Source organism: Chelon labrosus (assembly GCF_963514085.1).
Source record: "Chelon labrosus genome assembly, chromosome: 2".
Classification (NCBI taxonomy): domain Eukaryota; kingdom Metazoa; phylum Chordata; class Actinopteri; order Mugiliformes; family Mugilidae; genus Chelon; species Chelon labrosus.
The window spans coordinates 12471092-12495058 of NC_140338.1; the positions used below are offsets into that span (position 1 = coordinate 12471092).

The 23967-nt window shown below is 41.0% G+C and overlaps 1 protein-coding gene across 1 annotated transcript; it reads right to left on the reverse strand.

The window, feature by feature from the left end:
* Nucleotides 1-4170: 4170 nt before the first annotated feature.
* Nucleotides 4171-19395, reverse strand: LOC311508060 (uncharacterized protein; the record flags this gene model as incomplete). The annotated part of the gene is made up of 16 exons (XM_084572681.1): nucleotides 4171-4314; nucleotides 4511-4708; nucleotides 4797-4943; nucleotides 6815-6957; nucleotides 7075-7192; nucleotides 8377-9750; nucleotides 9862-10012; nucleotides 10126-10268; nucleotides 10347-10477; nucleotides 13959-14094; nucleotides 14224-14374; nucleotides 14488-14630; nucleotides 18595-18702; nucleotides 18832-18982; nucleotides 19096-19238; nucleotides 19318-19395. The coding sequence occupies 16 exons, from the start codon at nucleotides 19393-19395 to the stop codon at nucleotides 4174-4176; spliced, it is 3456 nt and encodes a 1151-aa protein (XP_084428807.1). The 3' UTR covers nucleotides 4171-4173.
* Between the last annotated feature and the right edge of the window lie 4572 nt (nucleotides 19396-23967).

The window sequence follows — 23967 nt, forward strand, 5'->3', positions numbered from 1 at the left end:
AACATCTGAATGACAGTTAAAGGAGGACTCAGACCCATCTGTAATTATAAAATCCTGTCTTCTGCCTTGATTTTTTATCTCCCCTGTAAATCCACAGATCTTCCTTCATTTCTTTTTGCATAGGGATTTGAACTCTGCACTGACACAGATTAACAGTTTTCTCCTGCCTCCCTCACATTAGATTAAACACACCTCGACTTCCATCTGAATATTTTAAATACATGAGTGAGATTTTAAACAATCTTCTTCTGCCATTCTTAGAAAGAACGTCAGTCAGGATACCTCTTTAATTTAAATTATTCCTTCAAACATTTTCCCCAGACACATGAAGCATCCCTTTTCATCTTGAAGATATATTTAGTTTTATATCTTACCAACAGCCACCATATAGATGAGCCACACTACATAATTCTTCAGATGCATCCTTTCCACTGGTCAGTTCCGGACTAAGTGCCATAAGGAAAAGATTACAGGCAAAAGAGGGAAAAAGTGGGAGTGTCGTATAATTTATAAGAAGAGGGCATTGACCGTAAGTCCTAACTTTGCATTCCTAGAGCTATATCAGGGGCGGCACAGTGGCGAGGTGGTTAGCACTGATGCACAAATCCATGGGCCGACTGAGCCTTTCTGTGTGGAGTTTGCATGTTCTCCCTGTGTCTGCGTGGGTTCTCTCCGGGTACTACAGCTTCCTCCCACTGTCCAAAGACATGCTCATTAGGTTAATTGGTGATTCTAAATTGGCCATAGGTGTGAATGTGAGTGTGATTAGCCCTACTTTCACCCGGTGACAGCTGGGATAGGCTCCAGCAGACCCCCCGCGGCAGGATTAAGCGGGTACAGAAGATGAATGAATGAATGACACTACCACACCAGGTCAGTCAGACCACATGTCCCTGCTCCTAATATCAGCATACACTCCCCTCAGGAAAAATGCTCTGTCACTACAGCCCAGAGGATCATCGGCTGCCCCATCCCCTCTTTACAGAAACTATACAACTCCCGCTGCCTGAGGAAGGCCCAGGCGATACTTCTCAGGACAAACTTTTACAACAAATGCTGAGAAGGAAACCTTGTTGCTTGAGGCAGAAGAACCCAAGAACTCATCCTGATCCTGTGCCAAGCTCAGAACACCAAAATGAGATGTTTTTGTCAAATACCAGAGATGAAGCAAACAAATGCCGGGAAAAAAAAGTTCAATAGCCTGTCAGCCCTCTGAGAGCACACTGGCCTGATTTCAAAGGTCTATCCTGATCAGAGTAAACAATGTAGAGATATATCCAACAAAGGTTAAAAAAAGGCAACTGGACTTGTAGAGTTTTTTGAGAAGACGTTTCACCACTCATCCGAGTAGCTTCTTCAGTTCTTGGGGACTGGTGGGAAGTTTGAGGTTTAAATAGGAACACCTCCTGAAAACTTGCTTGTTATGTTAACAACCAGAAACTGGTGCAGCTAATTTCGATTAATGATTGGGTTCTTACCTGTTGTTGAGGGGGGACTGTTTTTGTCCCCCTCCTCTTCCCTATGAATGGTGCTCTAACGACTCTTGTCCGTCAGAGGCTCCAGTGTCAAGTTGTGAATGAGGTTGAAACTTCTTGGGGACAGAAGTTAAAACTGTATTGTAAATAGATGGCAGATTAAATCTCATAATAACAAGCAAATTTTCAGGAGGAGTTCCTATTTAAACCTCAAACTTCCCACCAGTCCCCTAGAACTGAAGAAGCTACTCGGATGAGTAGTGAAATGTCTTCTCAAAAAACTCTACAAGTCCAGTTGCCTTTTTTGAACCTTTGTTGGATATAACATGACCTGGATGACTGAGAATCTTCACAGACACAATGTAGAGATTTGTCAGTGCCCCTGAAAACTGTTCAAAGACCTTCTCATGAGTTGTTATACTCTGTTGATGCAGGAAAGTCTGCGTCCTCCAAAAACACAGAAGATATGAAACAAAGCATGCACCTGCCTACAGATTTGACTTTGAGTCTGTAAACTGTAGGAACCAGACACGTGCTCCCAAACAACCTACTCAACTGAACTCATGTTTCCCTAGTCAGACGTTTAAATAACAGTCTTCAATAAAGAACTGGTTGAACAATTAGTAGTTACGTGCATTCTTTGGCTGCTGTTGAGGCATTAACTTTACTTTAGAAGACTAACAATAATCAGCAGATGCAAAATTATGCAGATGTGTTTTAATGTTTGGGTTACACTCCTCAGGCTCGATGTTCCCACAAAGTTTCCACTGAGAGAGCAGCTGCACAATCATCCTGAGTACCAGCCCTTCTTTGCAGACCCGTCAAATCTCGTCCGTGGCAACAGGCCTGACTCTCAGCAGTCCAGGTATGACTGAAGTTCAGCTGAGAAACTGTGGCGATCACAGCTTTCCACTCAAACCAATGACACCGTCAATGCAGCATCACACCCAAATGAGACTGATGCACACCATAGAAGAAACCTGTATGTTATACGTTTTAGTGTTTGCAAACCACACTGATCCATTAAACCAGAGTGTAATGGTTGGCTGATTTTCTCTCGCCTTATTATCAGTCATGGTATCCATGCGATGCAGGACACACATATTTGAAGTGTTAAGAAACGTGTATTTTCCGTTTTAAGATTACGTCCCAAAATACTGGTCTGGTGAAGATAGAGGCGGAGGAGCCGCAGAAATAAACTTGAGGCATAAATTATCTTCCCAGTTTTCTTTTCATGGGTGTTTGCTGTATGTTGTTTAAATGAATGAGAAAGCAGAGCTCACAGAATACAGAAGTAACAACTCAAGAATGTGAGTTTAAATCAGAAAATGCTTTAGTAAAGATTTGCAGTGATACACTTTGATTGATTACAAATGAATACATTTTAACACAGACATGTGTTAAATACAGCACAGACATACAGTGTCACACATACATTGATCAGACATAACATTATGACCACCTTTATAATACGGTGTAGGTCTCCCTTGTGCCTCCAAAACAGTTGGGACTCATCAGAGAATTGACATGGGCCTTCTGAGGGTGTCCTGTGGTGTCTGGCAACAGAATGCTGTTAGAGTTAGGGTTCAGGGAACGGCCCTCTGTGGATCAGGCTTGTTCCAGTGTATCCCACAGATACTTGATCAGTTTGAGATCTAGTGAATTTGGAGGCCAGGTCAACACCTTGTGCTTTTTTTTTTAGTTGTTCTTGTTTTTGTGTGTGTGACTGTGTCAGGCTGCATCCTGCTGGGTGCCACTGCTATGGGGTAAGGGTTCCTGATCTGGTCTAGGTGGGTGCTACATGTTGTTGAAGAAAAAACAATCCAAGTCTCGTTCCAAGTTTGCTGAAGTGGTGCAAGTTTATTGGAGTTCCAGGTCATGGTGAGCCTACCGACACAGAGTGGGTCCAAGACCGGAGACTGATCTACCGGAACAGATATACCCTGTCCCCAGATGTGGTTGCAGACAGTTCCTGAATAGATCGTATAGTGGATGTATATTGGTCAGTCGAGGGCAACTTTACACAGGAGGGTGAACTCAGCAGGGGGGCAGGGGTGGCTCCCAGACATGGTCAGGACAAAAGGACAAAGGAGTGACACCCAGGTAGTATGATCAAGGCTCCGATCAGCAGGGGAGAGGAGACAGGGAGGGTAGACAAAGGAGTATGATCAGGAAACTCTGATCGGCAGGGGAGCAGAGACAGGAGAGATCAACATATGGCTGGAATTGCCCCAGACGTGTCAAAGCCACTGTCCCTTCAAAGATAATTTAAGTTTTCTAAGTATCATTTATATGAATGCCAGGTCCAAATGTTTCCCAGCAGAACATTGTACTGTCACAAGATGGTCAATGGTATTTACTTCTCCTTTCAGTGGTTTTAATGTTGTGGCTGACCAGTGTATATTTACAATGATTACAATGACCAGTTTATATAATTGTGAGTGACAGAGGAGGTGGTTGTAGCATTAGCGTTAACATCATAAATTACTCCTCATACCAGCAGATGGCAGTGGTCTGTGTTCATCGTTCACAAGAAAAACAGGAAGAGCTACTATCAGCTGGGAGGCTAGGAAGCTAGGAAGAGCTATAAATCACTGCACAGAGTTGGCTTCTCCTGAATCATGCTGATCAGTTGGTCTACACTTTATACATTCTAGTAGTCCCTACCTTCTTTTTTTTAATGCACACTTTTTATACATTATCCATATCTTAAGACAATACTTGTTTCCGGTGAGCCAACTACAATACGTGGAAGTCCATCCTCTTCGGCGTCAATGTTCCCATCAATGGCCTGTCCAAAGAATCTAATCCCAGGTATCATTTTCTCTCCCGTGATTCTCTGGAATAATAAGATACTTGTCATTTAAACCAGTGTTTTATTTACTCACCAACTTAAAGAGGTGGTGGCGAAATGGTACCGTATGTCAGAAAGTGTTGATTGTCACTGTAATGTATCTGTCTTTGCATGCCTGCCTTGTGTTTTCTAGTCTAGAGGAATTATTTTTCCTAATTTTATCAGATCTTCTCCGGCCTACCTGGCTGAAAATGTTTTGTATCCCTCTGTGTCGGTCTCCAAGGTAGATGTACACAGCCCCCCTGTTATCATCCTCAAGGGGGGCTCCAACAGCAACGTCTCGGAGTCCGTCTCCATTCAGGTCTGCAAGACTGGATATGGTGGAGCCAAATCTACCCATGGATGGCGCCGCCACATTCAGTTCACTTCTCAGTTGTATCTGTAGGACACAAGGGGAGGGATATATGGATTTAGAGAATAAAAATATGTATTTTCTCACAGTAATCCAAGCCTCTGTCACTGCCCACCTCATTGGTCAGCCTGTAGATGTATATCTGGCCTTCTTTCTTCTCCTGAGCCTGGTCAAACAGCGGAGCTCCCACCAGCAGAAAATCCATGTTATTGTCTGAGTTAACATCCAATGAGCACAGCTCTGCACCGAAGTAGGAACCAATCTGAAAAAATGATTGTATTGTGTGGTTTCTGAATGGTTTCTGCATACAAATTTAACTTTTACAGGCTACCACATACACTCCTGATCAAAATTTTAAGACCAGTTGAAAAATTGCAAGAATTTACATTTTGCACTGTTGGATCTTAAGAAGGTTCTTAGTGCTTCAAAATGCAAAAAGAAGAAATGGGAGTGAGACAAGAAAGATATTTGAGTAAGCAATTTATTGCAAACAACCATTAAACTGAAATAGTCTGTTCATCAGCTGATCAAAAGTTTAAGACCACAGCCTTTAAAAGCCCAAATCTTCGCAAAAATGTGGATTCAGTGTCATTTTCTGTCAGGTACCCACACTGTCATGACCTCCCGATGGCAAAGGCAAAAAAGCTTTCTCTCTTTGAACGCGGTCAGATTGTTGAGCTGCATCAGCAAGGCCTCTCACAGCGTGCCATTGCTGCTGAGGTTGGATGCAGTAAGACAGTCATTTTAAACTTCTTAAAAGACCCTGAGAGTATGGGGGAAAAAAAAGTCAAGTGGTAGACCCAAAAAAATTTCACCGGCCCTGAGCCGGAGGATCCAATTGGCTGTCCATCAAGACACGGGACGATCCTCGGCCCAAATTAAGCTTGTCACTGGTGCCAACTGCAGTCCCATAACCATTAGACGGCATCTGCGAGAGAAGGGTTTTAAGAACAAAAAACGTCTTCAAAGCCCTCGTCTCCTTCAACGGCACAAAATTGCCTGTTTGGAGTTTGCACGAGAGTACCAAACATGGGACATTGAAAGGTGGAAGAAAGTTTTATTCTCTGATGAGAAACAATTTAACCTTGACGGTCCTGATGGCTTCCAACGTTACTGGCATGACAAGGAGACCCCACCTGAGATGTTTTCTACACGGGGGGGCTTTTTCCTTCAATGGAACAATGGAGCTTCAGGTTGTGCAGAGGCGTCAAACGGCAGCTGGCTATGTGGAGATGTTGCAGGGGGCATCCCTCATGACTGAAGGCCATCGTCTGTGTGGTAATGACTGGGTTTTTCAACAGGACAACGCTGCAGTTCACAATGCCCGCCTGACTTCTTCCAGAGAAATAACATCACTCTTTTTTACCATGCGTGTTCCCCTGATCTAAATCCAACTGAGAACATTTGGGGTTGGATGGCAAAGGAAGTTTACAAAAATGGACACCAGTTCCAGACAGTGGATGCCCCTCCGTGAAGCCATCTTCACCACTTGGCGCAACATTCCCACTAGCCTCCTGGAAACACTAGCATCAAGCATGCCGAAAAGAATTTTGAGGTGATTAACACGAATGGTGGAGCTACTCATTACTGAGTCCTTTTTTGAAAATTTTATTTCTGTTTTAGGGGTTTTGGGGTTTTTTTGAGATGTGGTCTTAAACTTTTGATCAGATGATGAACAGCCTATTTCAGTTTCAGGTTGTTTGCAATAAATTGCTTACTCATTTTTTTTTTCTTGTCTCACTCCCATTTCTTCTTTTTGCATTTTGAAGCACTACTTAGAACCTTCTTAAGATCCAACAGTGCAAAATGTAAATCCTTGCAATTTTTCAACAGGTCTTAAAATTTTGATCAGGAGTGTATAATCTGTGACCCATTGTCACATTTTTGGATAAACTGCTGAACAGCGATGACTTGCATGTTTTGGTCTACACACTTCACCACTGATATTTGTACCTGCTACACATTATCCAGTTCTCTGCACAGTCTTGTCATCGTATGGTAGGAGATCCAAACTTTGTCTAAGTTCATGAAGAACTTTTCAAAATCGTGTTGTTTCTGGACAACTTTCAAAATATGCAATAAACCTACTAATCTGGCACAGTGATAAGACATTTTCTCAAGACATTTACCAACCTGTTCACCATTTATTCTTTGGGAAAATATCCAGTTCCCTTCATTGTAAGTGAAAAGTACGACCTGTCCAGTGTGCTCAAAGCTTGGTGCACCCATAAAATATAGAAGATGACCGTTCTTCTTTCCAAAAGAAATCGAGTATCCTGCAACAGTGTCAGTCACAAATGAAATATTCAGCTAAATGTTAACAATTACAGTGTCGCTTAAAAGTTTTTGCACCGTTCAAAATTTTCTGGTTAAACCCAAAAAAGGAAGTTTACCTATATAGGAGTCAGTCTGCATGTCTGGATCTTCAGTTGGTGTTTTTTTGTTTTCTTGAAGCTTTTCAACAGAACTACGCCAGCTGTTTGATCTGACTGAACCCAGAACTAAAGAATTCTGTAAACAAAGAAGTAACAAAGAGGAATGGAGATGCCGTGGATGATTATGTTGGATCATCTGTCAGGTCTGAATTTATGTAGCCAAGATACTCTTGTCCAATGAGGCAGCTGATCATTATTGAAATCATTGAACAGATATCCAAAAATTAGACAGATCAACTAAACAGAAAATATCTGAATGCAATGCTAAAATGCTAATGTTAATTGTTAAGTGTTCAAAACTACAGTTCCTCTAATGTTCACTAGTGGGGGGCTCCAACAACAAGTCAGTTCCCATAGACTAATGTTCTATGTTCTTTACATGTTCAAATGTTCAACTTTACAGCAGTAATAAACATTCACAGCCTGGTACAAAAACAGTTTTGGTCTGTATTGTTAAGAGTCCCATTCACTACAGCTGTACAGGGGGTTATTTTTAATTTAACTCACTAAAATAAATCATATCAAAACTTGAAGTTGTGTATAGTTTTAATTAGCCAGGACAGAAGTTAGGTGGTTTCACACATGCAGCCACTAGTGTGAACCTCATAAGTATTCTTCAAGGATTGGTGATGTCACGGAGAGAAGATTTTGAAACAAATAAGAAATTAATTCTCTGTTCAGACCTTGCATTAACAGTCTGTCTTGGGCAAGTGGCAAGTCAAAGTACATGTGTGAACACACTCAGGAGGCAGTGGGTACTCAATGAGCTGAAACCGTTTGCTTGTCTTTGACAAGGAGAACATACTAGTCCAACAAGTGTGTGGCTCAACCCCTAAATGTATTTCAGTCATATTTTGTAAAACTCTTACTGTGCCTGCGATGGCACTTGGTCAGATGCTTAACTTTGCTACTGGATGTGTAAATGGTGACCATTACTCACCTTGTAGAAGACTGCACTGAATCCACTCTGAGACATTGCATTTGTCATCGGTTTTGTTGCAGCTGCTTAATATGAGACATTGTACATTTAATGACTGCAGAGGCACATGAGGTAGATAACGGTTTTGTTACAACATTAGTGTTGCACAAGGAGAGGACAAACACATCACCTGTCGACTTCAACATATATATATATATATATATATATATACACTATATTACCAAAAGTATTCGCTCACCTGCCTTTACTCATTCTATGAACTGAAGTGCCATCCCATTCCTAACTCATAGAATTCAATATGATGTCGGTCCACCTTTTGCAGCTATTACAGCTTCAACTCTTCTGGGAAGACTGTCCACAAGGTTGAGGAGAGTGTTTATAGGAATTTTTGACCATTCTTCCAAAAGCGCATTGGTGAGGTCACACACTGATGTTGGTCGAGAAGGCCTGGCTCTCAGTCTCCGCTCTAATTCATCCCAAAGGTGTTCTATCGGGTTCAGGTCAGGACTCTGTGCAGGCCAGTCAAGTTCATCCACACCAGACTCTGTCATCCACGTCTTTATGGACCTTGCTTTGTGCACTGGTGCACAGTCATGTTGGAAGAGGAAGGGGCCCGCTCCAAACTGTTCCCACAAGGTTGGGAGCATGGAATTGTCCAAAATGTTTTGGTATCCTGAAGCATTCAATGTTCCTTTCACTGGAACTAAGGGGCCAAGCCCAGCTCCTGAAAAACAACCCCATACCATAATTCCTCCTCCACCAAATTTCACAGTTGGCACAATGCAATCTGAAATGTACCGTTCTCCTGGCAACCTCCAAACCCAGACTCGTCCATCAGATTGCCAGATGGAAAAGCGTGATTCATCACTCCAGAGAACGCGTCTCCACTGCTCTAGAGGCCAGTGGCGGCGTGCTTTACACCATTGCATCCGACGCCTTGCATTGCACTTGGTGATGTGTGGCTTGGCTGCAGCTGCTCGGCCATGGAAACCCATTCCATGAAGCTCTCTGCGTACTGTACTTGGGCTAATCTGAAGGTCACATGAAGTTTGTAGCTCTGTAGCAACTGACTGTGCAGAAAGTCGGCGACCTCTTTGCACTATGCGCTTCAGCATCCGCTGACCCCTCTCCGTCACTTTACGTGGCCTACCACTTCGTGGCTGAGTTGCTGTTTTTCCCAAACGCTTCCATTTTGTTATAATAGAGCTGACAGTTGACTGTGGAATATTTAGGAGCGAGGAAATTTCACGACTGGATTTGTTGCACAAGTGGCATCCTATGATAGTTCCACGCTGGAATTCACTGAGCTCCTGAGAGCGGCCCATTCTTTCACAAATGTCTTGTTTCACAGTCTGCATGCCTGAGTGCTTGAATTTATACACCTGGGGCCAGGCCAAGTGATTAGAACACCTGATTCTGATCATTTGAATGGGTGAGCGAATACTTTTGGTAATATAGTGTATGTCTCTCTGTACTGATGCTACTGAGCTACCACGGGGAAATCTATCTTTTTTTGTAACACTATTGATCAAAACACAGATAACAAAAACAACATCACCTTCCATGGTGAAGATCCTTTTCTGAAAATTTTCCAGTATTCCTGTGAGTCCGTCATAGTTCTCAATTTTGAAGGCGTTTTTGTCTTTAGGTTCTGAAGCGATGTCCTTAAATTTATCCAGCTTGGCGTCTTTGATCTGAAACCAGAGTGCAACTTGAATTTATGAAGTCATTACTCAAAACTGGAGTCTAACTGCGCTATTTGTGCATAGCTCAGCCTTGACCGTAGATTTAAAAACGCCACTTACCCCAATGACCAAGCGAATGATGCTTTTTTCATCATATTTTTTAATGATGTTGTTTCTGTCAGGGTCACTGGGATCTCCATCTGTGATTAGCACCAGAACTTTAGTTGAATCAGGAGATGCACCTGCCTCTGGGTTCTCAAAGATGTCGTACCTGTGGTGAATATAAAAGTAACACTTGTTAAGATCAACACATCATCCATAAACAAGAATAAGCTAACGTTTATAACATATTCAGTTTTCAGTAAGTCATTTAAACAAACTTACAGCACATATGTGAGGGCTCTGTGTGTGTTGGTGAGATCCTTCATATGGGGTTCTTTCATTAGTTTATCAACGGCAGTTCCAGCTTCAAAGTCATTGAAATCAAAAACTTTGTTGTAATGTGAGGAGAACTGAACTGCTGCAAACTGAAAAAAAAGAAACAATATCCACATTATTCATATTACGTATATCACACTTTGGGAAATAAAGTGTAGAAGTGTGACCTTGACAGACGTGTTCTTAAGGCTGTCCATTATCTCCACTATGAAGTCTTTATTTTTGTTGAACTCTGCTTCAGTCATGCTTCTTGAGCCATCAAATAGAAAGACCAGCTCCACATTTGTCGTGGTGTATTCTGAATTGATCCAAATTTAGAAAGAAGATTTAACCATGTCAAAAATATTGTAGATATTATAATTACAAAAGCATTTTACCTTGGAGACCAGGAGTAAAAGAGTTGACTGGCTGAAGATGTGTGATCTTGAAACAGACCGTGTTCAGGTAGGAGTCCTGATTGTGTTCTTGCACAGCACTTGGACCACAAGCCTAGATCAGATCAGATCAGAACAAACTTTTTATCATTCAATTTTTTTTTAAACAATCACAGCAAATTTGAAGGCCATCTATCTATCTATCTATCTATCTATCTATCTATCTATCTATCTATCTATTTTCTCACATTTTATTGGAAAGGCATTGTTCCATACAATTTGGCTATAATGTGTTTGTTATATGTAGTACCGTTTCTGCGGCACAGGGCTCAGATTCTTTCAGGCAAGTCACCATGTGGTGCATAGTTGATGGGGAACTGTGTGGATGTTTATGGATTTGATATAATATTGAGACATAAGAAGACATTCTGACATGCTGACTGTGAAATCCAAAGTTTGGCTGCATGTTTACTCTGTCAGCTGAGGTCGCTGGTCAGCTCCAGCAATGCGTTTATCAGTGGAGAGAGTTGCTTCTCTAGTTTCAAATGACAAATGGAGCTAAGTGGATTGTGTGTACTGTTGTGCTCCATTTTGACTCTCCTCATAGTTATGGGGCTTTTATTTATTCACTAAAATATTCAAATTAGTAATAACAAAACACATTTTGAATATAATATACTTGGCTACAATAAGTATTCAGGTCCTGTCATGGACTCATCACCTGAACACCATCGTGAAGAAGGCCAGACAGCGTCTCTACCTCCTCAGACGCCTTAGAGACTTTAAGCTCCCTCTCAAGGTGCTCAGGAACATTTACACCTGCACCATCGAGAGTATCTTGTGTGGGAGCATCACCACCTGGATGGGAAACTGTACCAGGCAGGACTTCCCGGCCCTCAAAAGGGTGGTCCGTTAGCGGAGCGGACCATCAGAACCCCCCTCCCCAACCTGCAGGAGATTTATACCAAACGTTGCAGGTTAAGGGCCAAGAAGATCCTGAAACAGCCCAGTCACCCCGGACACACTCTCTTCTCCATACTGCCATCAGGTCGGCGTTTCCGATGACGGAGGATACAGACTGAGAGGCTGAAGAAGAGTTTCTACCCACATGCCATCGGCCTGCTCAACTCTGAGCCTTAACCGGACTTAAATACCACTGCACCACTGCACTTTACTCACATAGCTGCTCAATACTGTAAATGTGTGTATATATACAAACTACCCCCCACCTCTAAGTTTACACTTGAGTTTTACCTTCTATATTTTATTCTATATTACAGTCTATACTTTATTCAATTTTTCTCGGTGTACATTTACACTTATATTGTTTACCTTGTGTGTTAAGAAATTTGCAATTACTACTGTTTTACTGTAGTACTTATTTTTTTACTACTGGCTGCAGGTACAAGAATACATTTCACTGTGCACTGTACTATGTGTAACTGTGCATGTGACAAATAAAAAACCTATCTATCTATCTATCTAATCTATCTAATCTATCTATCTATCTATCTAAGAATATAGATTTTAATGTTGCAAAGTATTACTTTCTACTGTGTTTTTATGGACGACATCAAGCAACCAGTCGACGTCAACTCGACTTTCCCCACATATTAATTGACTTGTAAAATTGGAAGTCATTCAACCCCTGCTGGAGCAGAGGATGAGTTCTGGGTTCCTTTAACAGTATGTTTTGGGTCATTATCCTTGTGTACTGTGATGAATTGTCCATTCAGCTTAGCTTCATTTGTTTGAATCTGACAGGATATCTCTATACACCCAGTGCCACTGGAAGCCATGCATTGATATGCATCACACCACCTCCAGTGTGTTTTAGGGGTGACGTTGTATTCTTCAGATCATGATCCAGTCCAGTCCTTTTCCATATGTTTTCTTCTCATCACCCTGGTACATGTTGATCTGAGCTTCATGTGCCTAGAGAATGCTGTCCCAGAAGTGGTCTGACTTTTTGAGGTTTTATTTTTAATGGTTGACAATGTCTGTTTTGGTCCCTCTATTCTTGATGTTTATGGATGTTTTGCAGCTTGGGGTGAACACTCTGTATTTGCTCTTGTAAAGTCTTCTCTTTATGATAGACTTGTGATGATGTGAAAGGTTTTCCAAAACATCTTCTGTGGACATCCAGGCTAATGGATTTTTATCAGAATGTACCAAATTGTTTATTTGGCCACCTCTTAATTTCCTGCTATCTGCTGGGATTTGTTTTGTTTTTGCAGCCCTAAGATATCCTGTTCCATTTGCATTGATATTCCAACTAAATAATTTGAATGACCTCCTCTATAACAGCAAATCAGAAAAGTAAATCCGATGACTCATGAATCACAACATCTGGCACACAACAAAAATGGACTCAAGTCCCAGATATGTGGTCTGCTTTGGGATGTCCTGGCTGCTAGACCGGAGCAGTAGAACGTAGTGGCCTCCTGCCCCAAGAGAAAATATTGCTTTCTGCAATTGACCATCAATGATTGGCTGCAAAATTGCTGATTGGAGAACATTTATAAACTGATTAATTGATGAAAGGAATGAAACAGCTTTTGAATAAATTTGAACCAGTCCTCAAATATAGCATTTGATTCCTTAAGAAAAAGGGAGCTATATCTAATTAAAGAGCTTCTGATTTAGAAGTGAAAACCCTCAAATTAAAGCTGAGAGTCTGCACTTTAAGCTTATATTCATTATAAAACAGTCATTTAAATTTATTGGAAAACTGCAAAACTAGTGTCAGTTACGATATAGTTGATGCTTATGATGGATATGACGTTGAATCATAACTTGCGTTAAGAGTTAGTGAGATATATATTGAAATAGCCAATAAGTTGTATCAATTTCTATATTTAGCCATCAACACGTAGAAAAACTAAAGCTAAAACCGTTTGCTTGTCTTTGACAAGGAGAACATACTAGTCCAACAAGTGTGTGGCTCACTCCCTAACTCTATTTCGGTCATATTTTGTAAAACTGTTACTGTGCCTGCGATGGTACTTGGTCAGATGCTTAACTTTTGCTACTGGATGTATAAATGGTGACATTTGCCATTACCCACCTTGTAGAAGACTGCACTGAATCCACTTGGAGACATTTCATTAGTCATCTGTTCTGCTCGATCTGCTAATTATCAGACATTGTACATTTAATGACTGCAGAGGCACATGAGGTAGATAACAGTGTTGTTATAACATTAGTGTTGCACAAAGAGAGGTCAAACACATCACCTGTCGACTTCAACATACATATATATGTATATACATATACACACACACACACACACACACACACACACACATATATATGTCTCTCTGTACTGATGCTACAGAGCTACCATGGGGAAATCTATCTTTTTTGTAACACTGATCAAAACACAGATAACAAAAACAACATCACCTTCCATGGTGAAGATAATTTTCTGAAAATGTTCCAGTATTCCTATGAGTCCGTCATAGTTCTCAATTTTGAAGGCGTTTCTGTCTTTAGGTTCTGAAGCGATGGCCTTTAATTTATCCAGATTGGTGTCTTTGACCTGAAACCAGAGTGCAACTTCAATTTATGAAGTCATTACTCAACACTGGAATCTAACTGCACTATTTGTGCATAGCTCAGCCTTGACTGTAGATTTAAAGCAACAGAATAGTAAGACAACGCCGCTTACCCCAATGACCAAGCGAATGATGCTTTTTTCATCATATTTTTTAATGATGTTGTTTCTGTCAGGGTCACTGGGATCTCCATCTGTGATTAGCACCAGAACTTTAGTTGAATCAGGAGATGCACCTGCCTCTGGGTTCTCAAAGATGTCGTACCTGTGATAAATATAATAGTAACACTTGTTAAGATCAACACATCATCCATAAACAAGAATAAGCTAACGTTTGTAATTTATTCAGTTTTCAGTAAGTCATTTAAACAAACTTACAGCACATATGTGAGGGCTCTGTGTGTCATGGTGAGATCCTTCATATGGGGTTCTTTCATTAGTTTATCAATGGCAGTTCCAGCTTCATAGTCATTGAAATCAAAAACTTTGTTGTAATGTGAGGAGAACTGAACTGCTGCTAACTGAAAAAAGAAACAATATACACATTATTCATATTACGTATATCATACTTTGGGAAATAAAGTGTAGAAATGCAGTGACCTTGACAGACGTGTTCTTAAAGCTGTCCATTATCTCCACTATGAAGTCTTTATTTTTGTTGAACTCTGCTGCAGTCATGCTTCTTGAGCCATCAAATAGAAAGACCAGCTCCACATTTTTCTTGGTGTATTCTGAATTGATCTAAGAAAGAAGATTTAACCATGTCAAAAATATTGAAGATATTATAATTACAAAAGAATTTCACCTTGGAGACCAGGAGTAAAAGAGTTGACTGGCTGGAGATGCGTGATCTTGTAACAGACATGTAGAAAAACTTATTTATTAGTGATGCAGTGCTACGCAATGCAAACTATTGACCCTCATAGCAAAGCTATGGGAGTCAAGGAGTCAATAGTTTGCAGTGCGAAGCACTGCAAACTATTGTTCTTCACTACGTTTTTTCTTATTATTATTAAACTTTTTCCTACGCATTTTCGAAACCTTTCAACTCAAATACCGTTCGTCGCACACAGACACAAAATACATCAAAACGTGCGTCTCGATCGGACTCGGTGTGCTTCTATACAGTTTTTCGCGACGTAGTCGAAAAAACCGCGATAAATTTCCCATTGAAATGAATGGAGAAGCCCGAAAAAAGCGGCAACATTCCAAAATTTACAGCTTGGCTTTGTCGAGTGATTACTCGGCCATGCTTTGTAGTAGAAACTTGCTTGGAAGTTTGTACGAGGCACGGGAAGTGTAGCTTTCTCTTCCTGAAAACGGCGTATCGATACCTTTTACGGTTTGGTCAGGGTCGCAGTTTACGTTTTGGGGAAATTTGGGGAAAAAAATTAAAATGGGCTCCCTCTGACCGACACTCTAACTTCACAGTTTCGGTGATATTCTGAAAAAAAAGGTTCAATCTCACGTGGTGGCCACAGTTTTTGAGGTACAGAGATAAAAATACATAAAAACGTAGGGATTTTTGTTGGCTTTAAGATGGTGTTGGTTTAATTTGTGTGGGACGTACGGTTTGGACTGGAGGCTCCTCTGAGCGAGGAGTGCGGCGACAGCTTTTCGAATTTTTCCCCATGTGTGTGTATGTGGAAATCGAGAGGGATTTCTCGACGATTTTCGTGTCGCATACTTTCTTTCCAAAACGACTACGGCCACAATTTTGGCAGTACGCGCGTGGCAACAACACTAAATTGTAGAAAACCCTTGGCTGACGCTCACGATGTGTTTGTTTTCTCGATAGCACTTGTAGTTTTTGAGATACAAGCATTTGTTCGGAGGGCAAATCCTTGTCTGCACTTTCCCTCTGACTCAGGCAGAGGTGAGAGGGAGAAGGAGAAGGAGCAGCAGTTGACCCTGGTAGCCATGACAACCAGACCCGAGGCGGGAAAACAGTTCTCAGTGGATAACAGTATCTGCCAAAACATTAAAACCCCTCAAACCATTACTGCAGTACTGTAGGGGGCCAGAACCTGACATTATGACCCCCCCACTTCCAACCCCCCCACCCCCCTCCCACTATAGCATTACAGACACAGACTGCCAAAACATTATGACCCCTCAACCCATTACAGGACTATAGTAGGGTGGCAGAATCTGACACTATGACCCCCCCCCACTCCATTTAACCATTACAGTAAGAGACTGCCAAAACATTATGACCACTTAACCCATTACAGGACTATAGTTGGGAGCCAGAATCCGACACTATGACCCCCCCCCCCCCCCCCCCCCCCACTCCATTTAACCATTACAGTAAGAGACTGCCAAAACATTATGACCACTTAACCCATTACAGGCAGTACTGTAGGGGGCCAGAACCTGACACTATGACCCCCCCACTCCAACCCCCCCACCTCCCCTCCCACTATAGCATTACAGACACAGACTGACAAAACATTAGGGACTCTCAGACTGTTACAATGGGGAGACAGAACACTCCATGACCCCCCCCCCCCCCCCCCTCCTCTCTCTCCCTCCTTCCCTCTCTCTCTCCCTCCCTCCTCTGTTGGTGCTATCACTTTATTAGGTAAGTGAATTTCTAGAATTATTTATATGTTAAGTGTTTGTGCCCAACATAGCTGAACTGTTAATAGAAGTTAACTACTCGCCGCCCAATGTTTTAGCCTTAGGCTAGCCTTCCAACATAGCTCATGTATGTTAGCGAGCTAGCGGAGCTAGCAGCTAGCTAACCGCCGCGGACTAAACCGCGGAGTTAGCCTCGAGCTAACCGCGAGCTAGCCTCGAGCTAACCGCAAGCTAACCGGGATTTAACCGCGAGCTAACCGGGACTTAACCGCGAGCTAACAGGGATTTAACCGCGGACCCGCGGGAGTTAGCCGCGAGCTAACGCGGAGGCTAGTGGGGTTAGCCACTAAAACTGTGTCAAACTGAAAAATATATTATTCCACCACATAAAGTAGGAAACATTTATGGCTTGTAACAACATTAATGACAGTATATATATATAATTGGAGTAATTTAATATAATATGATGTTTTTAATTAAATAAATAATGAGCTGTTGAACACTCATAAGAGTTATATTAAGTATGTTACATAACATTATTTGACATGTCTATTTGTCTGTGTATAGTTTTCCTCCAGCTGATCCAGACAGACTGCAGTGACGTCCAACATGAGACAAAGAGCTGGACTCACAGGACAATTTGAAGGTCTTCACTTCATCGCTGATTCCTTGTTACAGCCTGGATGTGTTAAGTTTAATATTGATGTTTTTCTAACTGTAAGACTGTGCCGTAAACTGTTAAACTATTGCTCAGGTAGGAGTAATGAGTTTTATTGTTAAAATTATTATGATTAACGATCAATTGTTACGATTTGCTCGTTCTTTGTCTGGGGATCCTAGTGAGGACAGCCCTCTTAAAGGTGGGGGTGTGACGATCCCTCCCACTCTCTTCCTTATTTGATGCTGGCTTTCAGGTGGAGCTGGGAGGGGTCTGCTGCCTGTACCTGCCCTTCAGTTTGTAGAAGGCGAAGCATAAAGGACGACCCTTCTCAGTGTCTCTCTCTCTCAGCCAGGCCTACTGCATCCTCCTCATCCTGTTTGGTTTGTTGTACCCTGCATGACATCAAACTCACACCCATCCAGTCAGTAGGAACCAGGCCTTAAATGACTATTTGAATGCTATGATGCTAAGATGCTACAATGCTATGATGCTAAGATGCTTTAATGATGCTACCATGCTATGATGCTTTAATGATGCTACATTGCTATGATGCATTGTAGTATCTTAGCATCATAGCATCTTAGTATAATTGCATTGTAGCATCTTAGCATCGTAGCAACATAGTATCTTAGCTTTGTAGCATCTTAGTATCATAGCATCTTAGTATCTTAGCATCATAGCATTGTAGTAGCATCTTGGCATAGTAGCATCATCATAGCATCGTAGCATCGTACTATCACAGCAATATAGCATGGTATCGCAGACTGCTGCGGCCACTGCATCACTCTCGCGATTTCCCGCAGGGGAATTGTCTAGTTAACCATATTTATTGTCAGTTGTCACTTGAAACTAGAGAAAAAACTTCAGCTAAAACTGTTTGCTTGTCTTTGACAAGGAGAACATACTAGTCCAACAAGTGTGCGGCTCAATCCCTAACTCTATTTCAGACATATTTTGTAAAACTGTTACTGTGCCTGCGATGGTACTTGGTCAGATGCTTAACTTTTGCTACTGGATGTATAAATGGTGACATTTGCCATTACTCACCTTGTTAAAGACTGCACTGAATCCACTCGGAGACATTTCATTAGTCATCTGTTCTGCTCGATCTGCTAATTATCAGACATTGTACATTTAATGACTGCAGAGGCACATGAGGTAGATAACGGTGTTGTTATAACATTAGTGTTGCACAAAGAGAGGACGAAGACATCACCTATTGCCTTCAACATTGTCTCTACATTTTCCAATATTCCTGTGAGTCCATCATAGTTCTCAATTTTGAAGGCGTTTCTGTCTTTAGGATCTGAAGCGATGGCCTTAAATCTATCCACCCTGGCGTCTTTGACCTGAAACCAGAGTGCAACTTGAATTTATGAAGTCATTACTCAACACTGGAATCTAACTGCACTATTTGTGCATAGCTCAGCCTTGACTGTAGATTTAAAGCAACAGAATAGTAAGACAACGCTGCTTACCCCAATGACCAAGCGAATGATGCTTTTTTCATCATATTTTTTAATGATGTTGTTTCTGTCAAGGTCACTGGGATCTCCATCTGTGATTAGCACCAGAACTTTAGTTGAATCAGGAGATGCACCTGCCTCTGGGTTCTCAAAGATGTCGTACCTGTGGTGAATATAAAAATAACACTTGTTAAGATCAACACATCATCCATAAACAAGAATAAGTTAACGTTTGTAATTTATTCAGTTTTCAATAAGTCATTTAAACAAACTTACAGCACATATGTGAGGGCTCTGTGTGTCATGGTGAGATCCTTCATATGGGGTTCTTTCATTAGTTTATCAATGGCAGTTCCAGCTTCATAGTCATTGAAATCAAAAACTTTTTTGTATTGTGAGGAGAACTGAACTGCTGCAAACTGAAAAAAGAAACAATATACACATTATTCATATTATGTATATCATACTTTGGGAAATAAAGTGTAGAAGTGCAGTTACCTTAATAGATGTGTTCTTAAGGCTGTCCATTATCTCCACTATGAAGTCTTTATTTTTGTTGAACTCTGCTTCAGTCATGCTTCTTGAGCCATCAAATAGAAAGACAAGGTCCACTGTCTTGTTTGTGCTTTCTGAAACAATGTTATCCAAATATTTAACCTGGTCAAAATATTAGTAGGTCCTATGTTAGGCTCTCTAAATATCTGTTACCTTGGACAGCAGAGGAGTTGATTTGCTGATGATGGTCTCTCTTCTTGTAACACACGTTTTTCGGACAGGAATTCTCGTGACATTCATAGACTGCACTTGGCCTGCAGACCTTGGCCAGATTGGAGGACAATGAAATGAATTTTGTATTGGTATTGTTCATTCATTAAATGTAATTAAATGATATTTATATAAAACTGTTAAAGTAGTTCTATTACAGGTGAGTTAGCTGTTATAAGGACTGAATATAAGAGGTATCATAGGCAGGTTGGAGAATTATGCATTCATGAAGGAGTTGATAGCTCTGAGTCATGATGATTGATGAGACCAGGACCACAGATGAGTTGTACAGAGCTTTGCATGTCAGAAACACACAACTCCAAGGATGGGATACTCACCAAAAGATGGAAGAAGAGGGAACGAGAGGGAAAGGGAGATGAAGAGATGGACAAACAGCCAATAACATGCTATACAGTAGTAGCACACAATGCATGAGTAGTAAGAGAGAAGAAATTAGATAAAGAAAATTAGAGGATAGGTGCTTCATGCATCATCCCCCAGCAGCCAAGGCCTATAGCATCATAATTAAGTGATGGTTCAGGGTCACCTGAGCCATCCCTAATTATGAGTTTTTTTTTAAAAAAAGGAAAGTTTTAATCCTTTAAAGTAGAGAGGGTGTCTGCCTTCCAAACACAAACTGGGAGCTGGTTCTGTAGGAGATGAGCCTGATAGCTGAAGGCTCTGCCTCCCATTCTACTTTTTGAAACTCTAGGAACCACACGTTAGCCAGCACTTTGAGATCTTAGTGCTTTACTGGGATGGTGAATGAAGAGAAGCTAAAACTGGAATAATATGTATGATCTTTTTGCCAATTACTGTCAGTGCTCTTGCTCCAGCATTTTGAAACATTTGGAGGCTTTTTAAAGAGCTATTTAGACAGCCAGAGTAATGAATTACAGTAATCCAGCCTGGAAGACACAAAAGCATGAACTAGTTTTTCAGCATCTCTCTGATAAAGGGTGTTCCTAATTTCATGACATTACGCAGGTGGAAGAAGGCAGTCCTGGTCACTTGCTTTATGTGCCAATTGAAGGACATATCCTCTTCAAACATAACACCAAGGTTTCTCAGTCCTGGAAAGCCATCCAGAGAAACTATACGATTAGATAGTGAATCTCTGAGTTGTTTAGGGCCAAATACAATGACTTCTGTTTTGTCTAGAAGTAGAAAGTTACTGGTCATCCAAGTGTTTATGTGATTAAGGCATGCTTGGAGTTTAACCATCTGATTTGTTTCATCTCGATTCATGGTTAAATACAGCTGGGCGTCATCTGCATGGCAATGGAAATTTCTTTGTTTCTTAATAATATTGCCTAAGGGAAGCATGTATAATGTGAAGAGCATTGATCCTAACACAGGACTAATTAGAATTTAGTTGTAGAGAAAAATAAATCAATTTGTGGTTTTTACTTACTGTTAGTTCAGAGTGCGTGGAGTTTTCCACTATTGAAAGTCCAAAGTGCTTGACGGGCATTGTTGTGTCTGTGAGAGAAATGTCTGTGACAGTAGCATCTGATTAGAACTGTTTATAAAACAAAAAAGGTACCACAATTTCCTTGAGAAATATCTAAATGTCTGAACTTGTTTAGCCTGGCGTGTCACCAGACTGGTAACACGCCACTTGGTTTTCGTTATGAAGCATGTTTCAACCGACTTACTCTTCTGTCTATCACCACATAAATCAACTTTGGTCTGGCTTCCAGACTAGGACTTCCTTCCACAGGCAGATATTTGGACTTGGCTGGCCATGAGGTGTGGATTGCCAATATATAGTTTAAGATTTGCAAATGTGGGTCTGACACTGGAACACCACTAAATGTAATACAGGTAGGCTGGGATTAAGGATTAATCAGGGATGTGCAGATTAATGTTTTGGAGGCTTGAACCTCAATCATCTGACGCTGAACTGCTAAACTTGAATTATTGATCTTCATACCGACGGGAATTAAATCAGTAAAATGTGATTCCTGTAACTGATGTAGCAATCAGCTAGAGATAAGAACTGCAAAAAATGCTGTGTACTTGTGGTGGTTGCACAATAGTTTTTGCTGATGTTTCTTTTTTGGAACTTCCCCACTGTCTGCAACTTCTTGCTTTTAATGCTCCTAATTAGTTCATTAATTTCACAAACATGTTCATGTACCTGGAACAATGATGCAAACGTGGGTTTGGTCCAGATCAGAGTTGCACATTTCTTCAGATCCATCCAGCTGTGTAGGTGCAGTGGAACGTATTCTGTGGATAAGATCAACAACCATGAAAATAGTGATTATCTGTGCACTATTCATAATTGTGGGCGTAACAGAATTTATATCTGGGGCAGTATTGCCAGATGTATGATAATTATTGTATTTATATGATAGTTTCAGGGCCTGTCAAAGGGCAAATATATGGTAGTTTGCCATTTGACTGACAATGAATAAAGCAGTTGTTTCATTCAAATGGCCAAGCATCTGTGTTTATTCCTTAGGTTATTGCAGTTCTTTGCACATATCTTAGCATGTGAATTTTGAAGTTGTTTAGTACATACAATTGGGTCAAAATACAATAATTTTAAAGCTACAGTACGATATTTCCCATCTGGCCAACACTGATCTGGGGTCCTGTTCAGACCTGGTGTCAACATGCGTCCTAGGTGATCCTTCAGGTACAAGAGTTAACACACCTCAGCCTCATTATGGCTGCATTTGATATCCAATCACAATAACATAACAAAATTTTATTTCAATTTTATTTCAATTTTGTTATGTTATTTATATGTGTGGCTCTTAAGCCGGGAGTCTCGAATTTCGTTATGTTCTCATAATGACAATAAAGACTCTTGATTATTGATTCTTGATTCTGGCTGTATTTCAGATCCAGTTGCTCAGACCGCATTTGAAGGTGGATTATTTTGAATTTGTGAGGTCTGTTCATATTGACACCCAATTCACACTGATCAAAATCAACAGTTTAATGACATGAGTCATCACCCATACTCACCCTTTGCCCTCTTCAGACATGAATCGTAGCACTTCATTTTGAATGAAATATTCTTCCGTTGTGATGATGCGCTGAGTTGTGGCATTGATGTTGAAAGCCAAAGATACAGAGGTGGCTACGGTTTGAGAAAAAAAAAGTATCACATGTTAAATTAAATGAAAGTTTTTGCCAATAAAGGATCAGAATTTATAAACCATACTATTTACTAATACTGCTGTGCCCTCTTGACATCAGGGTGAACAGAAGTTAGGACACATCTGAATGACAGTTAAAGGAGGACTCAGACCCATCTGTAATTAGAAAATCCTGTCTTCTGCCTTGATTTTTTTTATCTCCCCTGTAAATCTACAGATCTTCCTTCATTTCTTTTTGCATAGGGATTTGAGCTTTGCACTGACACAGATTAAAAGTTTTCTCCTGCCTCCCTCACATTAGATTAAACACACCTCAACTCCTATCTGAATATTTTAAATACGGAAGTGAGATTTTTAGCCTTTAATCTTCTTCTGCCATTCTTAAACAGAACGTCAGTCATCATACCTCTTTAACTTAAATTATTCCTTCAAACACTTTCCCCAGACACATGAAGCATCCCTTTTCATCTTGAAGATATATTTTGTTTTATATCTTACCAACAGCCACGATATAGACGAGCCACACTACGCAATTCTTCAGATGCATCCTTTCCACCGGTCAGTTCCGGACTAAGTGGCCATAAGGAAAAGACTACAGGCAAAAGAGGGAAAAAGAGGGAGTGTCGTATAATTTATAAGAAGAGGGCATTGACCGTAAGTCCTAACTTTGCATTCCTAGATCTATATTGGGTTAATTCCAGTATACACAAGTTTTATTCAAACATCAATCTGGGTTTTAGGGCCAACACACTACCACACATAGGTCAGTCAGACCACATGTCCCTTCTCGTAATATCAGCATACACCCCCCTCAGGAAAAGTGCTCCATCACCACAGCCCAGAGGATCATCGGCTGCCCCATCCCCTCTTTACAGGAACTATACAACTCCCGCTGCCTGAGGAAGGCCCAGGCGATACTTCTCAGGACAAACTTTTACAACAAATGCTGAGAAGGAAACCTTGTTGCTTGAGGCAGAAGAACCCAAGAACTCATCCTGATCCTGTGCCAAGCTCAGAACACCAAAATGAGATGTTTTTGTCAAATACCAGAGATGAAGCAAACAAATGCCAGGGGAAAAAAAGTTCAATAGCCTGTCAGCCCTCTGAGCGCACAGTGGCCTGATTTCAAAGGTCTATCCTGATCAGAGTAAACAATGTAGAGATACCTCAGTGCCCCTGAAAACTGCTTAAAGAGCTTCTCATGAGTTGATGCAGGAAAGTCTGTGTCCTCCAAAAACACAGAATATATGAAACAAAGCAAGTACCT